The sequence below is a fragment of the Apteryx rowi genome, unplaced genomic scaffold (assembly GCF_003343035.1).
Source record: "Apteryx rowi isolate R43461 unplaced genomic scaffold, aptRow1 scaffold_207, whole genome shotgun sequence".
NCBI lineage: Eukaryota > Metazoa > Chordata > Aves > Apterygiformes > Apterygidae > Apteryx > Apteryx rowi.
Window position 1 is genome coordinate 1,012,652 of NW_020448386.1, and position 20,200 is coordinate 1,032,851.

At 37.4% G+C, this 20,200-nt stretch overlaps 1 protein-coding gene across 1 annotated transcript in view; it reads left to right on the plus strand.

Moving 5' to 3' along the window:
* The window catches only part of TMC1 (transmembrane channel like 1), a 57,231-nt gene extending 37,031 nt beyond the window's left edge, over positions 1-20,200 (plus strand). The window contains exons 11-19 of the mRNA XM_026064034.1: positions 65-259; positions 5,711-5,890; positions 6,113-6,265; positions 7,579-7,707; positions 12,653-12,720; positions 15,594-15,833; positions 18,141-18,266; positions 19,993-20,069; positions 20,172-20,200. Coding sequence (XP_025919819.1) covers positions 65-259; positions 5,711-5,890; positions 6,113-6,265; positions 7,579-7,707; positions 12,653-12,720; positions 15,594-15,833; positions 18,141-18,266; positions 19,993-20,069; positions 20,172-20,200 — 1,197 coding nt within the window. The remainder of the gene's footprint in view (positions 1-64; positions 260-5,710; positions 5,891-6,112; positions 6,266-7,578; positions 7,708-12,652; positions 12,721-15,593; positions 15,834-18,140; positions 18,267-19,992; positions 20,070-20,171) is intronic.

The window sequence follows — 20,200 nt, forward strand, 5'->3', positions numbered from 1 at the left end:
GACATTGTTGAGACTGACTCTGAAAGTGCTGCTAATAACACTCTTTTGTTTCTAACAAGCGCAGGAAGCTATTGTGGAGGAGCAGGAGAGCCGAAAAGAAGAAAATATTCACTTGACTCGATTTCTGAGGGTTCTTGCTAACTTCTTGGCCCTGTGCACACTTGCTGGGAGTGGCTACCTCATCTTTTTTGTTGTGAGAAGATCCCAGAAATTTGCCCTGGAAGGTCTGGAGAACTACGGGTGGTGGGAAAGAAATGAAGTTCGTGCTAGCACATTTTTATAATAGATGTGGTTTGAAACTGTGTTCCTATGCTCTGCATGTTGCCTTTTTTTTCTCCTGGAATTTAAATACTTTGGGTGTGGGTGGCAAATGTCTAACAAAGCAATTCTTCATGTCTCCCTGCTTCCTGCTTCATTAGAATGATTACTCTTTTGTTGTTTCTTTCAAATGTCCCTTGATATTTAGTTTTCATTTGATGCTTTTGCCTTTTCTTCTCTGTACTACTAAGATGGTTTTTCAGCTGCTCTGTGGATTCACAAGATCCCTCCAAAGAGCCTATTGTCCTCTTGATTTCCTCTTGAGTCTGGTACAGGCAAACTGACTGGTGTGTGGTTGTGCCCAAAGTTGTCTGGGGCCTCATGAACATAACTTTGCAGTGCAGCAACAGGGTGAAACTTATACCTTCCTGCTCCAACAGCCCAATTCAAKAATCCAATGTCATTTTTAGGGTGACCGCCTCTTGGACAGATCTAGCCCTGCCTAATGGAGGTATATAGTGAAAGAAATTGTGTTACGATGATTTGCAGTAAGCACCTGAAGTCAGCATTGCCATACGGAAACCTGGGCAGATTTTACTTTCTTAACAAACACACGGTTGTGTATGTTGTGAAACTAGCTGTTCATTATTTAAAGCTCATATTCTGAACTAGTAGGTAAAATAGATACCTGATTTAAGGTAAGGCAAAAGGATGCCAACCTGCCAAAGCTGCTGGGATGGAATAATGGTGGAATAAGGAAGGTCACTCCCTAATTTTGAACATCAAAAACCAAACGAGAAACTAACATAAAAAACACTAGCAATCTGTCTTTGGAAATGAGGCTGTTGACATTGGATGAAATTACTTGAAAAAAATTACTTCATTTTTCTCTAATGGGAAACAGAAGTCAGCAACATGAGCTCTAAGTGTGACAACAGACTCTCAAATGAAGGCAATTCAGGAGGAATTCAGTTTTCTTTTGTTCAAAAGGTGTGGTAACAGATCTGTGATAACGAGAACTGTGCTACCAAAAGYTGTTATATTAGCTTATGTTGCAATCTGCAAAGCAGTTAAACATATGCATGTTTACATTTCAGGGGATTTTTTGTTTGTATGCTTTACAAAAAAATCCTGCTAAGGAGGCTCTGTATCACAGAGCTAAGATATAGAGCATGTCTTTCTGAAGAAGGGTGGATAAGGCAGCTTTGCCAGGGTTTGACTAGAGCTACCTATTGGCAGGTAATGAACACGCTAGTGAGGTACACAATATTGCTCTTGATTGGAGGCTAATGATTAATTAAATAAATGATTTTGCCTTCTACCTAATAGCCATTTWAACATTTTTTTCTTATTTTCTAGATTGATCTAAATCCAGATTATGTTTGTATCATGAAGAAACACTGAGATTTTAATCAAAAAAAGACCATTAACACTTGATGTACTGTTTAGAGCAAATGAAAGTATACCTCTTACATACAGTTGAAGTACATGTCTTACATATGCCATATTTCTCTCTGGTTATTCTCCTCTGGCACACTCCTGCAAAACTACACAAAACTAGTCTCAGGTTCAGTGAGACTTAACTTCCTCTCCATCGCAGCAGTACCTAGTCCTGTGGGGTCATGGCTTATATGAAACAGCCCACGATGGGGAAAGGAAATTATGGGAAAAAGGCAGACCAGGGCTCTTACGGGATTTCATCAGGCTTTGCATCTCTCCCCATGCATGGCTGTGGCCTGGTGGGTAATTGTGGACAAATCACAAATCATTTGGGAAAGGCGAAGGTAGGTGATATACATAAAAAAAATTTCTAGGTGCAAAAATATATAGATTTCACATTTCATATCTTGCAAGCTTAAATGACTCCATAGAATTTTTGCCAAAAATATCCTGCTATTTATCTTAGAGTTCCTAGCAGTGGAGATGAAGTAGATCAGTGCATTTATACTGAAGTTGTTAAACCAATGCTCAGTTTTAATTCTAGAAATCATCAGACAACTTTTATTATTATGAAATATAAATTCTACTCTAATTACTTTTTAAAATGAAACTGTATTTACTAGAAAAACAGATCTCTATTACTGCCTCCTGCAGCAGATACTAAACAAACCACAATCATTGTTGGTGGAAGAAATGATTTATTTTAACTAAACTGCTTACTCTTAATGAACTTACCATTTAACCAACAAGCAGACAGTGTTCCGTGTTTAATATTGTGTTGGCACAGTTTAACGTGCTGGGGGGGCTGGTGTTTAGACGTGACTTCAGTTGCAGCATTTCTTATCAAATTCACAGCAGCTGGAAAAACAGAAAGGCTTGTATAAGCTGTAATTTTCTAGCTTTCAAAGTGTCATGCAGGGGCTTGGTCTCTACAGTAGTTAATCTCTCAGAGAGATAAAAGAATAAAAAAATGTGTTTGGAACCACAGTTTTCGCTAATTAGTGGGTGCCTCTTGATTGTTGTTCCCTTCTTACTGAGAAATGTCATCTCCATGGGGCAGAGAGTGTTTCTGAGATTCACTCAGCAGATACTGAATAAAAGATGATGTTGCCTATCRAGTATAACTCTATCCGGCATGCATGCTGGCATGTTGCCCCTCTTCTGGCATATCATTCTATAATTTTTAAGTCACACAGAACACTGGCAGTGTCCCCGATATAAGCAGCAGAAGAAAATCTGGCTCCAGCACCTGAGCTTGGAGTTGACAAAAAATCCAGAATATAAATTGGCCCCTTTCTGAAATCACCCTTGATGTGGCTAAAATTCATTGGAAGATGTACTTTTGCTTTTCTTGTCTGTCCAACAAAATCCTTTACAACAAACTAAAAAAAAATATGAAAATATATCTATGAATCTTGTATGAGAAATGCTTATGCTTTTGAAACACATAACCCATCAAAATTTTTGGATTTTGAAAATTCAATAGGTTACATTTTTCTCAGTAAAACCTTGCACTTTTGGTTACAATCATTCSCCACTTTTCAGCTTGGCAAGTTTCTGTGCCTTGTTTCACCTCCCATCCCAATAATATTTTTTTCTCCAGAATTAGAAGTGTTCCCAAGATGAGGAACATGAATAATCAAGGCATAGAAAAATACTAATATAGAAAGCAAAGGAACATGCATGCTTTAGATAAGCAGTAAAAAAGTGAGAACATAATAAAAATATAGAAAATACTGAATGTTAAGGACAAAGAAAACTAGTGACTTCTGTCCTGCCTTTGAAATAATGCAGCAAGGAAACTTTCAGTAAGGTTAGCAGGTGCTATATTTAAAACTTACTGTAGGACATACCTTTTCTTCCAAAATGCACATCACTAAGTCTTCTAGCACTAGAACTAAGTGACATCAAATGAGTCAAGTAGGATTCAGGTTAAAAAACAAACAAACAAAAAAGGAAAGCAATGTGTTTGCCCTGTTCTTGCTGTGCTCTAGACACCTGTCAGGCTAGACCAACCTCTGGTGTGAACCAGAATGTCTATTCCTATGTTATGTTTGTATTTGCCCCCTGGTACTCAATGCCACAAGAGGATACRACAGACCAGACTTAGCAAAGATTTTGATTTGAGACTCACCAGGATCACAACAGGACTGAGTATTTCAGTTGATAACTGGGATATGCAGCCTGTTACAATAAGTTTATATTTTAGGGATTCATGATTGGTCATGTTGGCTGTAGCTGGCTCCAGCAGGAAAGTCTGTATTTGCCATCTGCCGCTATATTGGGCATTAATTGTTTGGCTTAGTGGAGACTGAGACAAAGTATGTTAGAAACAATATGTTAGATATTTTGAAGATTTTAAGATAAAAATGTTTGCATACTTTACTGTTATGAAAAAATAACCAATGTATTAAGCACTAACATTTCATCTAGAGCTTAATATTCTAGTGCTTAATACTGTCTTCTAGAGGTACCAAAAAACAAAAAGATCCACAATTTCCATAAAAGAGAAAAAAATTTTTTAAACAGATTAAGGTATGAAACCCATCAGCTGTTAAAACAATAAGGTCAAGGTTACAGGAGCTTTAAATATAAATCCTACCTTTTCAGTTATAAAGCCAAATACTGCAGGTGATGGCAGCTACATGTTTTTGTTCGTTTCTTTCTTTTTGACTGTTATGAAAGAATAGTAACTTATTGTTATTTTAACAAACTAATCCCAGTGACAAATAACACTGTCTAAATACATAGGAAACATCAATGAATTCCTGTGATCATTAAAAATCTGCCTATGACTATTTCTTACACAGTGCCACAAGACATGTTCAGAATGTACTACTGATTGCCTATAAATACAAAAATCCAGTAATTAGCTCTAGATAGAACTCATTAAAAAAAATAATKGAAAAACAGGAAAAGGAAAGACATTTATTTCTTTTAATTAAAATCACCAGTCCAACAGAAAAAGTTTTGTAAGAGTGAGAATGTGCAAATTTGGAACCGGATGAATTTATCTGTTGGCAYAGTGCCTTACTGCTGTCACATGACTTCTGAGAACCGAGATCCAGTCTTAACTCTCGTGATAGTAGGAAGTTCGAAATGCATTAAAATTTGTATCAGTTTTAGCAAGAAGGATTCTAGAATGGCTAAGATATGCTAGTTTCGTAGCAATTGGAAGATTAGAGTGCTGTGAACAATTATGTTTTTTGTGACTAAATCAACCCTTTTCTTCTTACTTGTTTCATATATGAGTCATCTTAAATAAACATCTCTGTGTTTTCCACTAACCTGTGTCATTTAGCTTGAAACAGTGTTTTCTGTTGATTGGGGTTTTTTTAATCCCTTGAAAATACACTTTTTGTAATGAAATTTTATTTGAAATTGAAAAACTGCACTTTTACACCTTTTCAGTTATTTTCATTTTTGGCAGACACAATTAATTAGACTTTACACTATTTCACCAAAAGTTTCAAGCAGATGTGAAATAAATTTTAGCAACCACTTAGGAATGTTAGATCCTTGGAATGCCTTGTTCTCTGTTGGATGTATAATCCATGTTGAATTTCAAACTTTTTTATGAAAGCTAGCTATTCTTTTTTTCTAAGTTTGCATTTGGTAAACTCATTCCATTTCCATACTGCTATGCTGATGAGTTAATGTTGTTAGAGGCTTCAAAGAACAACAGGCAGGCAGAAGAAGGATTGACTTAAATCTGCCTATGCAGCAAAGACACATAGAATTAATTTGGGGTGAGATATCAGATAAATTTAATTTAGTACAGTATAAAAAAAAGACCTCATATATCCATCTATGGTAGACTACTACTGATTTTTTACCCCTTTCTTTTTTTTGTGAAAACATCCTGTGACTCCCCAAACTGATTTTGTTTCTCATTAAATCAAATACCAACTAAAAAGTAGTAGTGGAAATAAATACTTTTCTCTCAAATCAATAATCAAAGAACATGCCTCTAACATTTCACGGTACATTTCTTTTTTTTCTTTTTACCTAGGTGAACATGGTGATGTCACTTTTAGGAATGTTCTGTCCAACACTTTTTGATGTAATCAGTTCTCTGGAAAACTACCACCCTCGAATAGCTCTAAGATGGCAGCTGGGACGCATCTTTGCTCTTTTCCTTGGCAATCTCTACACTTTCATTATTGCCCTGATGGATGAAATCAATCTCAAGGCAAGCTATTTACAGTGGACCTCCTTTCACCATTTTTAGCATGTAGCAGGGCAATGACATGGATTTCCAGCCATGTTGCAGACTTGTCAAGCAGATAATTTCTTCTCTTATATTGTGAAACATGTCCATGCCTGAGCTGGAAATGGGAGTCTTGGGGTAGAAAGGGTTGAGAATTGGTAACACAAGCTCATAATGTTGTTTTCTTATTTATTTATTTTTCAGTTGGAAGAAGAGAAGATAGTCAAATATAACATGACAATATGGGAAGCTAGTCTATACAATGGTACTATTCCAGAAAATTCGACTGCTCCTCCAATACAGGTGGACCCTGCAGATGTCCCCAGAGGGCCATGCTGGGAAACAATGGTAGGGCAGGTAATGCAACTGAGCTAATATTTGAAAATAGATCATAATCTGTTACAAGATATCATATAAAATCCCTCTCTATTTTAGTTTTTGGGTGCCATTAAGGCAGAAAAAGATGTGGTGAAATGAAGATATGGGACAAGATAATGACAAGGTCCTATGTTTTCCTTAGCTACAAAGCTGAGAAAAAGTTATTTTAGTTTCTTTGAACCCTGTCTAGTAAAAACTCATTTGTTTCTCCTGATAGCTGACAGCATCTGATATTAGAATGTTGATCAGACAAGATCAATTTCTGACTAAAATAGGCCTATATCAAAGAGAAAAAATGAGTAGCTCAGCAGGGAAATATACATAAAATCAGATCTTGCCAGCAGTGTGCATTTGAGAAGGTATCTCTATCTTTAGCCAAGTAGCGTGCTGCAATACAACAGCAGTGGTGTAATGGTAAATCTGCCCAGACATTTTATTTGATTCAATTGGACATCCATACTTTTTGACCTATTCATATAATAAGCCATTTCCAAAGACTTTCCCAACATCTCCTATTCCTCTGTTCGATCATACCTCATTCTTGTTGTTGTTGTTTTGTTCCTRAGACTGAATAAACTATTAAATCACAACCTTTTGCTGTTGCTCCATCACTCTCTCAGTCTCCCTATCTGGTTATCTCCAGTCCTGGAGAAGGCACTGGTTGGGAGCAGACAGGCAGGAGAAAACAGCCTCTCTGGTCTTCCARCTAGCACTGAGTGACAAGCGACGAACACCAAAAGCTCATCACTGTGTTAACTTTCTCCTTGAGATCAGAGAGAATAAGAGTCTTCTGCACAATTGGGGATAAGGCCTGATACAGTAGGGTTTACTGGGGTTTAGTGAAAGGATATTAGAGAAATGGGGATTTTTGTCAGGAATTTCTTCTTTCCTCTCCATACTTCCTCTCCATATCTCTCTCATGAGAGTTGGTACTCCTATAGGAAGTAAGCCCTTTTTTTTCATGAATCTTCCCGATGTTATAGGGATCAAAAGGGATTTAAGATATCAGCAAAGAATTCCGTTTTAGCAGCAGTTTTGGGTGGAAGTTTTTCCCAACCTGATTATACTCTGGAAGTCTTGACCGAGAAAATATGAATACAAATTAGAGCAACAAATGAGAGGTAGTTTTTCTCCTGGCATCTCTCAGAATTGATTAATGTAGAGGAGGAGCAGAGAGTCTTTTCTTTGTTGAATTGGGGTAAGCACATTTAGGGATCTAGTCTGTTATTTCATTATTATTATAATTATTAATTGCCTAAACATATTCTTAAAAGACAATATTGCTTTAACAGGAGTTTGTGCGATTGACAGTCTCTGACACGATGACAACATATATCACGATTCTAATTGGTGATTTCTTGAGAGCTGTCTTCGTTAGGTTTTTCAATTACTGCTGGTGCTGGGACTTAGAGTATGGATTTGTAAGTATCTGATTTGCTATATTAAATGTCTTCGTCAGATTATCACTTGACATTTTTGTACTGAATTACATTTTCCTATCAAGCCTCCAGAGTTTATAGTTGACTAGACATGACACCTTCAAAATCCCAGAACAACATTAAGTGTTAGCTTTTCTCACTTTTGTCTTTATATCTACCTTGTTCCATAGGCTTTGGTAACCTTAGGAAATATGTTTTTATTCATTTGATTGTGTAAGCAAACTGGGTACACATTTTTGACTTGTTTCCATTTTAAAGCCTCATCCTCAGTTCTACAGAAAACAATGGAGAGGTTCTCATTTATTTTTGTGGACTTTCAGTCAGGCTCTTAAATGGTTTCTAACATACTAAGGCAGCCAGTGTTTGTGGGGAAAAATATGAAAGAAGTTGCTCTAGAAATTTTATTAGTTATATTTTCTGCTGGAATTAGTTKAGCTGAAACAAAGTTAATGAGTCCCATAGCATAAGCATGTGGGTATGCCAGCTCCTCACTCTGGAGAGACTTTCTTTCTTTTAAGCAGATCTGAGCTAGGTTTAAATTAGCCAGCTAAGATAGCTGCACTGATGGCTGCAGTTTTCACCTGTGAGGCACTTACCAGGGTACCAGGAAAGTTTGTGAAGCCCCTCCTGAAGCCTATCTTGTACATACTAACTGTTATGGAAAAGAGCTAAGTCACATGAAGCTCTCTCTATTATGTGTGTGTGAACAGCTGTCATAGCTGTCCTGACATCCTTTTATTTGTCCTCGCTTCCTCAGAGTTTTACCTTCACAAGTACATGCTTTTCTTCTTTTACTGAGAGCCATCTTTAGGGAAATGATTAGTACTCAGGGACAAATTTTGTTGTTTTTGTGGTTTCTGGTATTACAATCTCACTGTTACTGTTGAACCACTATGAAATTTCAGCTGTTATAGCAAGGTTCAGCTTTCTCACTGTTAATTGAGACAGGGAGTCTCAACCAGGGCTGGTATAGGGCTGGGGAGAAACAACCAGCCAGACAGCTTGTGGACAAACAAGTCATATCCTTTGCAATACCAATATCAAATGTTGGAATTTGAACATAGTATGGGCAGAGAGCCAGCACAGTTTGTAGAGCTCTGGAACAATGTATTTTCATATACTTAAATTGCCTCTGGAGCTTTCTCATATTTTCATATGTACTGCAGGCATTGTAATAGCTGAGTCTGGATGTGGAGAATGCACGAATCTCTGTAGCCAAGGCTACATCTGACCAGAAATAGCTCAGATTTCATATTTTCCAAAGATGCTGAAGTGGTAGTCTGGACATTTTCCCTAGTAAGATATCCAAGATCAATGAAAGAGCCTAAATGGATGCAAGCCTGAAAGTCATTCTGATGACTGTAGGACAGACCATTTACTTAAGGTGGCTTCGCTTTCCTTTTGTTGCCTTTTGAGCTTCCTGAAGTTGCTTCTCTGTTGCCATTTACTCTGAATCAGCTGCTCTTTATGACTGAGAAAGATGAGGGGTAGCAGTATTTGTTTTTGGAGAAGGATGTTGAAGGTGATGCAGAGCAGAGTACGATCTCCATATTGCTGGCATCCAAAGCCAAAGTTGACAACCTTTAAGTTTTACTGCATAGCTGAGAAATGCAGGAATTACAAATGTCCATGTAGGCTTTAGAAAAAGCTTTCAGATTTAGTTATGGTTTGGTCTGTGTTGATGTATCTGAGAGGAGTAGGCTACAGGGAACCTTCTCTTTCACTGTACCCTTTGGTGTATCCATAATGAAGAACTCAGTGAAGATGTCTTTGGGTAAGGGGGTGCTCAAAGCTAGCAAGCTATGCAATAGGGAGGCTCTAAGGGGTCAAAGGATATTTCTCTTCAATACTCCAGTCAGCAAGCTACTGGAGCATGCAAATTTCCAATGGGATTACTCATACATTTAAAGTGATATCCTTATGTGTTGCAAAGTGCTATTGCCCATTGTGCATTTGACTTGGCAGAGAGACAGAGCATGCTGCCACAGAAACTCAGTTGGTATTTTCCCCTCACTCTTTTCAGGGTAGCACAAAAGTTAGCATCCTGAATTTTACAGTAAGGTACAAACCTTACTCACAAGGTTTAAAGCATTCACTAAGGGTAGAGTTCAGCTGCTGAAATACAGTGTCTAGTGCTCTTCGAGATGCCCTAGGATATCCAGAGCAACTGAATGGGGCTACTAACTGCATGATCTGTGCGATGCTTCCAGCTTCCCAGAGCTGAGAGCCATGCAGTGCGCTGTAGGACAGTATGGCTTGAATTGGGGTTGCCAGTTGGAGAAACACCAGTTTGCCCATTAACACTTCAGGCTTAATTCTTGCTGTTTGCTCTTTTGTCAGTAGTTATATTAAAGGAATATGCTATGGTAATTGAATCGATAGAGCAAAGCCTATAAAGCGGAGTGTTTTAATTGAAGTACTGGGCTAAAGAGCTGCATAGATACCATCCTTCTTTCCAGCCAGCCAGCTGCCTACAGATAGAGAGTGATAGTATAGGGAGCGGCTCTTGACTGTCAGGAAGGAGGGACAGTGAACCTCACAGCCCACCTGAGAAGGGTTCAAGCACTGCTAATGGGAGCTGCAGCGTATTTATCCATCAGTGAGGGGATGACTCGTTTCCATGCTATATTATTGTTCTCAGAGCATCAACAATGCATTTGTTGGTAGGGGGTGCTAGGAATATATTAGTTGTACAGAAAGAATASAATTAGATCTGTTTCATTTAAAAGGCTCAGAGATTCCTGATTTAAGGATTCAGAGTCGGTGCTGTAGCCTGGAATCTTTGTGCTGCTCTTTCTGTGCAAAAAGCGCTAGAAATTGATTTAAAGGAACATTTGAAATGCAATTTTTTCTAAGTCTTTACATTGTCAGAGACTATAAGGAACTAGGAATCCATGGATGAGTCAAGTCCAGATTTTTCTTTTTGTTGACAGAGTTAAATTTGAAAATCACCCTGTGTTCACTTGACAGTTTATGCCCTGATCAGCAATACATATTTAGCAAACTCAACTGATATTTTCCATTGGTACTATGGAATCCAATTTATTATTAATAAAACAATGAAATTTTTGTTTGGCAGTATGTAAGAGTGGCTATACTGGATTCCTCAGGTCCAGTATCCTCTCTCAGCCAGCAGCCAGCAGTGGAAGTGCAGACTGAAAACCATTGAATCTCTAGCAGGCTCTGATCTTAAAATCTTCCTAAGCAAGAGTCTGTACCTGTGCCATTGTGGTTAGTAGCTGTGACAAAAGCTACAAAAGTAGTACAAAAGTAGCTTTTGTTCATTCATTTTCAGACTTTTTTTAAACCCTTAAATATTTTTGACAACCAAAACCTCCTTTGGCAATGAATTCCACAAATTAATTTGCATGCAGTGTAAAAAGGTACTTCCTTTTGTTTGTTTAAAAATTCATTTCAGATAGTTTCATCTGATACTGCTAGCTCCTATGTTATGAAAAAGTGACACATTATTCAGGTCCGTTTGATGCTATTTACCTTCTCCACATCATTTATGATATTCTACCCCTCTGTATAGCTCCCTTTAGTCAACTATTGCCTGGTCAAGGACTACCAGTCTATTTCATCTTTCCTTGTATGGAAGAAAATTCATAAATACACACAACATAAATATAGCAGTTTGATGCAAACATACACATAAATATCTGTACATGCACAGAAAACTATGTAGAAAGAGCACAGGGACTGCAGACATTCCAACAGTACAATCCAAAAGAGTGACTTTAATTTGGCCCTTTTAATAGAATATCTTTGACTTGGTTCAACCTCAAGGGAATAGTTATTTTTGTACCTCATGCCCTTACTCCCTCTATCAGTCATCAGTAATTATTACCTGGATGGTATATATCATTCATGATCTTCTTGCCCACCCACTACAGTGACTCATGCAAGTCACCAGCTGTGGTGTAGTATACTGACAATTATGAGAGAGCTGATTAAACAAAATCTTGTGACAAGGTGAAACCCTATGGATAATATGCTTGAATCAAACATTTTGGTGTGAACCAAAAATTTACAGCTTTTATTTCCTACCAGAAAGTTTTGTTCAGGTGTGCACACACGCAACCGTGTGCAGACAAATGAATGCTTGTGCATCTCAGTCCTTGCTCAAGTGCAGTGTATTCAGTGTTTGCAATTGAAAAGTGTTCATGAATTAGAGCGACACTAGTAAACAGGGTAAGAGAAGATTTGTGGAAGTGATTTAGGGTTTAGAAAAACAGAATGAGATGAATAGTTCAGAGAAGACTAAGGAATAATTTGATGACAGTCTATGTATCTGCACTATGTATCTGGAAAGAAAAATTTGCAACATGGTGCTCTTCAATTTAGCAGACAAAGCAATAATGAGACCCAATGACTGGGTTTTGAAGTAAAAATTGAACAAAATAAGACATACATGTTAAACAGGAAAGCCAGTTAACCATTGGCACCATCTATCAATGCTTAAAATGGATTCTTCAACAGCACAATTGTTAAATTTAAAATATGAAAGATATGTTATAGTTCAAACAGGAATTAGTTCAGGGAAGCCTCGTGGCTTGTACTTTATTGGAGAGCAGACTAGATGACCACCACAATCTCTATTAGCCACTTCAATTGGAAGCTGACAAATTATTATTTCAAAATTTACCCAGTACCCAGAATTATTTTTATTCTCTTTTAGCACCTTACTCTGTACAAACAGCTCGAAAGGATCTTCAATAAAATGCTGCAAGCTGTATTAAAGTCTGCCTGCTGTCTTTGAGTCATATTAATTTGTTTCATGTTTCACTGATAATATGCAACAAGAGTCTTGACAAGACAATGCCGGTATGTTTGTGCTGTTGGAAGTGACAGCTTTAATCTACTGTAACTCATCTTAAAATGCTCTGTGCAAGCCTAATGAAAGCATTTGTGTTATTTCTTTCAGCCGTCATATTCAGAGTTTGATATAAGTGGGAATGTGTTGGGACTAATCTTTAACCAAGGCATGATCTGGTAGGTGTGTCAAAGGGTGTTGTGTCCTAATGGTCTCTTATGGGTCAGCATTCCTAGCAGGGGTGCAAGAATTAGCAGTATTTGTAAAAGGTTCTTCTGAAATGCTGATCCTGCCTCATTACTCTAGTCTGATAGAAGTGTAATACAATATATATCAAASTGAGGCACACTGAAATCAGTGGAATTGTTCCAAAACCAGTTCTGGGCTAAGACTGTGGGGTCAGAYGCATCAGTATTTTGCAATGAGCAGGTAAGACCAAACAGTATAAAGCTGGGTTCGTGACTGCGGTCCTTTGTGACAGCACATCAAGCAGCCGGCCTGTATTGTTTTGCTTTGAATTTCAGTCTTTCAAAATATCTTATACTCTTTTTCCCATGTACCCTGTGAAAAAAAGCCTTAAAACAAATTTGTATATACGTGTGTGTGTGTGTGTGTGTGTGTGTGTGTGTGTGTGTGTCTGTTCATGAAATGCTCTCACTGCAGTATTAGCGCTCAACCCTGCTGCATGAGTGATCTAAGTTTCATCACATTTCTGGTCTTTATATTAGTTGGATTTGCTGAGAAAGCAAATTGTCGACTCCTCATGTGAAATGCTCTGTCTTTCTCAGGAACTGTCCTCCTCAAGCAATATTGACTGCTTCTCTGAACTGATTATCATTTAGACCCAATTTATTTAACTTTAATAGAACTCTGCTGATTAGACTTTTTGCTTGGTGCAAGCCCCCAGGTCTGTAATGCCCAAGAAGCATTACAAGCCCACTGGCTTGCTCAGATGAAGGATGCATTGGTAGGACGAGAGTGTCATCAGCCATTGCCACGTATCTGCCACGTGCCATTGAAGCATGGGCAGAGTGAGTCCAGCCTGCTGCTAAAGTACATGGGACCTGCACTGCACATGACACTTCGAGTTGAATAATCAGCTTAGCTTTACCATCAATATGTTCCTGTCTGCCTTAAGAGTGGCGTCCTAGTTTCTAACAGGAAGCATTTCTCAGGCTGCTGTTTGTCAAAATGATGAGGCTGCAGTGTAACCTGTGCTTGCACACTTTATACACAATTGATCACGCTCACACTTTCTGCTGCTGTAATTAACACTTTAGAAATCACTCTGTAGGTGAAAGAAGTTGGGGACTGGATGAGGGAGGAGATTCCTGATTGCTGTCTAAGAAAACTTCTATACGTAGCAGCTATCATTTTATACTTCATTACACATACAGACTTTGTGCACTTCCATGGCACAATGTTCCAATATATATGTTCCATCACAGAATCTGTGACTTGTGTCTTAGTGATGCTATATAAATACAGCATCTATCTTACTATCTATCTATCATCTATTTTACTGTACTGTCTATGTTACGACTAATTGCAGAGCTGGGATCACATTTACATGCCAATTGATATTTGCTGGGCCACGTAAGGCACTAGAGCTGTGGTGTTTTTTTAAAAAAAGTTCTGGAGTAAACATAGTAATAGAATAGTAAAAAAAAAAAAGGTGACTGAATTATAGTAAATATATACTTCAGAAACTATGGTATTATAAATAGGATAAATTTGTTTCTGTTTTATATGGTTTTACATATTCCACTGCACATGCTTGTGCTCATCTGAAACAGAATAACAAGTTTAAGGTGCACCTGGTGAGTTGGCTGTATCACAGAGTTAGAAAGGATTTGAGAAGCATGTATGTGTGTGCATTTATATTTCTGTATGAGAGAGAGACCATGTGTTTAGGAAATTTCCTTTCTTCTTTTTTTTCACAAAGTGAGTGGACTGCAAGTCATTTGAAAGTTTTCTCCATATTAATGTGGCATTGGCAAGAATATTTCTACCTTATAATAAATGTTATACCTGGATCTTATGATAGCAGCCATGAATTACTCAGAGTTTCAACTTGCCAAAGCTGAGTGTTTTGCAATGTTTTCTGTGAGCATAAGAAACAGGGCGATGAAGTGCTCTCTGCCTTCACCCATAGACTACCAAAGTCTTTACTATCTCTTTTCATTAAAGATGTATGAAATGAGGAAGAAGAGATATTAATATCATATATTCATTCTGTAATGATATCACTGTACTTTGAAGGTCTTTCCAACCCTGTAGAGAAGTAGATCTATTTCCCATTTTATAAATAGAAGAACTGAGGCACTCAGAGGCAAAGTAGCTCAGCCCTGGTGACTGGCCAGTGGTCAAGAAAGAAGTCGATTCCTGTTTCCTTACATTCTGTATCATTTCGCCAGGCTGATGAAAATGATTGCTCTTCAGTCAGCATGGCACAACAAACAAGGTCAGATAAAAATAAAATGGTCTCAGCTGTTTCAGTGTCATAACCATGGAACTGTAGATAATAAGGAAAACACACAATTTTGGCAAATCAATAAACAGTTCKTTGGAATGAGACACTAAATAACCATGGTAACAGAAGTAAAATAAATGTCAACTTAGCAAAAATATCCTTCCTAAAATGGTGCTAATATATATAAGACAATAATAAAGAAAAAGATTATTTTGATAATTATCTAAGTTTGGGTTATCTTTCTGTACACAATAGAAGTGAGATGTTACCTGAATTAAAGAGTCACAGTAAAAGTGGATAATATTTCATTAAGTGGTCATTTTATTTACAGAGAAAAAGGGCTTTGGAACTTTGAAAATTTCATATAGAGAGTTTTCTCCATATGCCTAGAGTTCTTTTTAAGAAAACACTGGAGAGACAAGACCAGTAAAAAGATGTAAATGTTTTATGAACTAGATTTCTGCATGCACAGTGTGTGTGGCTGTAAAACAAGAACATGGAAGAAGGGAATGGATGGCCTATGTAGCAAGGCAGAAATTCTGCAACAAACTGGTGATATTTTGTTTGGTTGGTTTCTAGGATGGGATCTTTTTATGCTCCATGCCTACCAGCGATCAAYGTTTTCCGCCTCCATACTTCCATGTACCTGCAGTGCTGGGCAGTGATGTGCTGCAATGTCCCCCAGGAGAGGGTCTTCAAGGCTTCCAGATCCAACAACTTCTACATGGCCATGCTGCTCTTCATTCTCTTTCTGTCCACGCTGCCTGCTGTGTACACTATTGTCTCCATCCCACCATCTTTTGACTGTGGTCCTTTCAGGTCTTTYGTATTTTATGTCCGTGTTTTGTTACCAATGAAATGAACTGCCTCATAGCATCACAGTGAATGATCCAATAATGAAAAGGAGCTTCCTTAAGAAGTTTTAGTATCTGATAGGCTGAATATTTAATTATGTGTCATTTTTAAATCATGCATAATGCTTGAAGGTGAAATCCTAGAAAACTGGCTAGTTTTTTTAAAGTTTTTCCTGAAACGTAGAAGATAAAAATTTTTTTGTTTGTTTTGGTTTTAATGAAAAATTTTGTCGTTACGTAATTCTTAGGGAGTAGGGCAGTGACCTATTAGGCATCTCTTGTCTATTGGCTTGAGAGTGATGGTTACAGGAAATATCTGCACATGCCTTGCCAGGAGAGGAATACTGGAGCATTGGTGAGTGGTGGTGCGCCAAGGAGGCGCTTYGGTCTGGTTGCTCTGAATTTCTGCAGTGGCACAGTATTTCATTTCATGCAGCTGAAGTATTACCTCTGTGATGCTGAATCTGTTTCTCAGGTTTCAAGACCTCCACATTTGCTAGTCTCTTCTGAAAAAACAGGCCTTCTGTACCTGGGCAAACACGTGCCTTGCATACGAGCTAGCTGAGGCGCTGCCACAGTGCCTCCTTCTGTGCACGCTACCGCTGGAAAATCCAGGACCATTCTCAGTGTCTCTGCTTACCTCTTAGCATGAGATACAACTTTAATGAGTACACAACAGCAGTTAATACATAAAATTCAGATTTTTAAAAGGCTTCAGTCCTTGCTTTTGAACAAAGTATCAGTAGGGCAAGAACAGTAGAACAATAAAAGAGGCTTCCTGATTCCAGTGAAGGTCTTGAATAATACATTACTGTCATGGATAAAATGATCTCTGCATAATCCCCAGTACACTTTGTAAAGCAGCAGAAGTCTTGACACATTAACTTAGGCCTTAAACTTAACCTGTAACTTTTTCTCTATCAAATGCAAAGTTATTTTCTTCTTAATCAAAAATGTAAAATCCTTGATACAGCTTTTAATGGGGAAGGGCTATAAACTAAAGAAGCTTGATTCAACCTTTATATAGGTAATACTACTGTTGAGCAGATAAATACCAGCAACGTGTGGCTATATATTAAAAAAAAAAAAAAATCCTGTTGGTAAATCAATGGCTTATCCGTTATGAAAATTCCAATTCTTTTTTTTAATCCTGAATTTAAAGTCAACATATACAACTCAGCAGAGATTTCTAGATCTGCCAGGAGCAGGAGAGCCAGGACAGGACTAGCAAAGTTGGAACAGAAGTCTTGTGTGTGCTGGTGAGACAAAAAAGAGGACATAGAGTGGTATTTCACATCTACCAATGGTGGAGAGGAAGTGGAGAGGAAGAGCTGATCTGAAGGAAGAATTCTGCCTGTAATCTTGTTATATTTGCAGGATGAGCATAAAGGTTGAGATCATTAAATTAAGAAAAAGATCTGATTGGAAGAAGTGTTTTACAAGAACTAAAAATAGGAGATAGAGAACCTCAATGGCTGGAATATCTGGAGGCAATTTGGTGAATTTAGTGGCAATTCTTTTAAACAAGTAAACCTGCCCCAATTGATCTCAATGCATATAAAAAGCCATGTAGCTGGCAGCATTCAGGTAAACAGTGTCAAACTCTACCTTGTGAGGCACAGCCAAAAGCAAAATAAAAAGGCAGGAACATTTGGAACATCTATTAAAATGGTTCTGCAAGAAAAACTTGTGTGTTAAAGATCGAGTGAAAAAATACTTTAGATAAGTTGGTCATGGGACAATTTAGCATGAAAGTTTTTAGTTTGCTAGAAGAATAACCAAAATGTCCTAAAACACAGCCATTGACCTCCATAGGATTGATACAGAGCAAAGAGAGAGGAGAATTTATCCCTGTGCACTGCTGAATAGGCACTATTTGCTAGTGGACTGTATTTCTCTTATCAATCACATGAAGATGGGATCTGAGCACAAATAACCCTCTACACTTTGATGGTGATATGGCGTTCACAGATCAGTACACTGATCCTTGGAGTACTAATCTTGGTGATAGAACAAACACCTGTTGGAAACTGCAGGCAGAACCTGTTAGCAATTAAAAATATTGGTATCCATTGTTCTCTTTAAAATGCATAAATACTGCTTTAAATAATGACAGTTGTACAGTTTTAAGATTTAAATAATGCTGACTTATACAGTTTGTTGTTCTTGCCCCAAGTTTGTTGTGATGTGATTCATCTAAGTATTCAAACTACTGCACTGCCACTGTCAGAATATTTGTATGTGATACATTGTCACCTTTTCTATTTAATAGTGGGAAAACTAGAATGTTTGAAGTCATATCAGAAACTCTGGAGCATGACTTCCCTTCTTGGTTTGGGAAGGTATTTGGGTATGCCTCTAACCCTGGACTCATCCTACCTTTCATTTTGCTGATGGTGTACGTATTAGAATATTAACTCAATGCTTGCCTAGTCTAAAGTCTATTAAGTTCTTTTCATTCTGTCTTCGCTGCCTGGGTATCTAATTAAAAACAATACTGATTGCCCCATGGTGAGGGACTTGAAGAATTCATGAGCCTTTTATTTGATCAATGTGCCTGTGCACAAAGGGCAATCTCTTTTTTGTTCAATGGCTTTATTTTTGTTTTTGTTATTGCTTTTTTATTAATTTTTTTGTTGCTACCATAATAGCCAAACTATTAAAATGCAAAAGCCTGTAAGGAATCTGAAGTGCAATGACTTTGCTCAGCCTATTTAGTAGGCAGAACAACACATCATAAATCCTTAAATATTTCAATAGAAGGCTCTTAGAACTGTGACCCCCTATGAAACAGTTATTTCTCAGTAACTCTCAGTAAGTCTGATCCTGAGTGCCTGAGACTTTCCTTGATAAAAAGAACACTCTATGCCATTGGGCCTGGAGTGTGAGAAAGGGTGGGGGACATAATATATGGAGACGTTCCTATCTCAACTATCTGTCTGAAATCCCTCATGTCCAAAGCTGCTTTGTGGAATAGGGCTAGTAGGAATTTTCTATATTTCAGAAGCTGTTAAAGAATAATGATCATTGAATAACATTTCTCAGAGACTGTATAAAGTCCTTCAAGATAAAATCATTGCAAACTGATGATTGATGATGATGCCTATATATGCATATACAGGATAACTTAGTATACTGCTGAACTAAAAGTTAATTCTTGGTGGAAATGAGCTGGGATTTAACCCTGCATTGCAGCACTGCCAACAGAAGATTATAGAATACAACAGAAATTACAGAACAATGTTATGTGAGCAAACTGAAATATTGAGATGGAATTTGGTCAAGATTCACTTAAAATCATGTTCTGTTTAACCCTTGGCTAGAAAAATAAAGAGCACAGACTGTCCTCTGAAATACATGGTCTCAGCTTCCACTGATTGTCTTGAGTACTATTCTTATCTTTGGAATTGCTCAAGGCAAAGATTGAAAAAAAAGAAAAGAAAATTCCAGGCAAAATCAGGCAAAGCAGAGAAAACAACATATTCAGATTGATTATTTACTGCTTACATCAGTAAAAGACATCACATAAGGATGTCTCTAATTAAATCAGGATGGTGAAAAAATGCTAATTTCATAGAGTTATCGCAAAAGTAATACAATACATTGACAAATGAAAATTTCATTATGCAGTCATGTTTCTATTTGGTAGAAAGATATTGTAATTTAGAGCAAAAATTAAAACCTATGCTTTAGGTTGTTTTCTTGGCAGTACATGAGTTTGCCTATTGTGTAAGTTAAAAAGCTTTTATAAATATCGTGTAGTCATTTTTAAATATGTCATACAAGTTAATTAACTTTCACAAGTTATTGTCTAGAACACACTTCATAGCGAGGCATAGCTTTATGGAGCATCTTCCTTAACTACCATAATACTGCATGTGAGATATTAATAGATGGAACAATTTCTTTCAGCCTTTTTTTCCCCAAAATAAGAGTGCCTTCTTCACACTGTGAGGAAGCGCATTGTTAATTATCAAAATATTACTACTGATAAGGCAGTATAAATGAGGAAAGGATACAATTTTCGTATTCACACAATTGTAGTTATTGCTACAGGAATGTTGTAAAATTCTTTATATTTAAATCGTTACCTAACGAGATATATTCTTTTTCTTTACATTTAGCCTGAGTATTTATTATCTCAATGCTACATCCAAATCCTACAAGGAAGCTAACTTGGAGCTTAAAAAGAAACTACAAAGTGTAAGGAATAGAGAACTGTTTATTTTTGTTTCTACTAAATATTAGAGAAACCATTCAACTCACTGAAATGTGACCTCTCTCTCTCTCTCTCCACCTCTAGCAAGCAGAAGAAAACAAAAGAAGAAATAA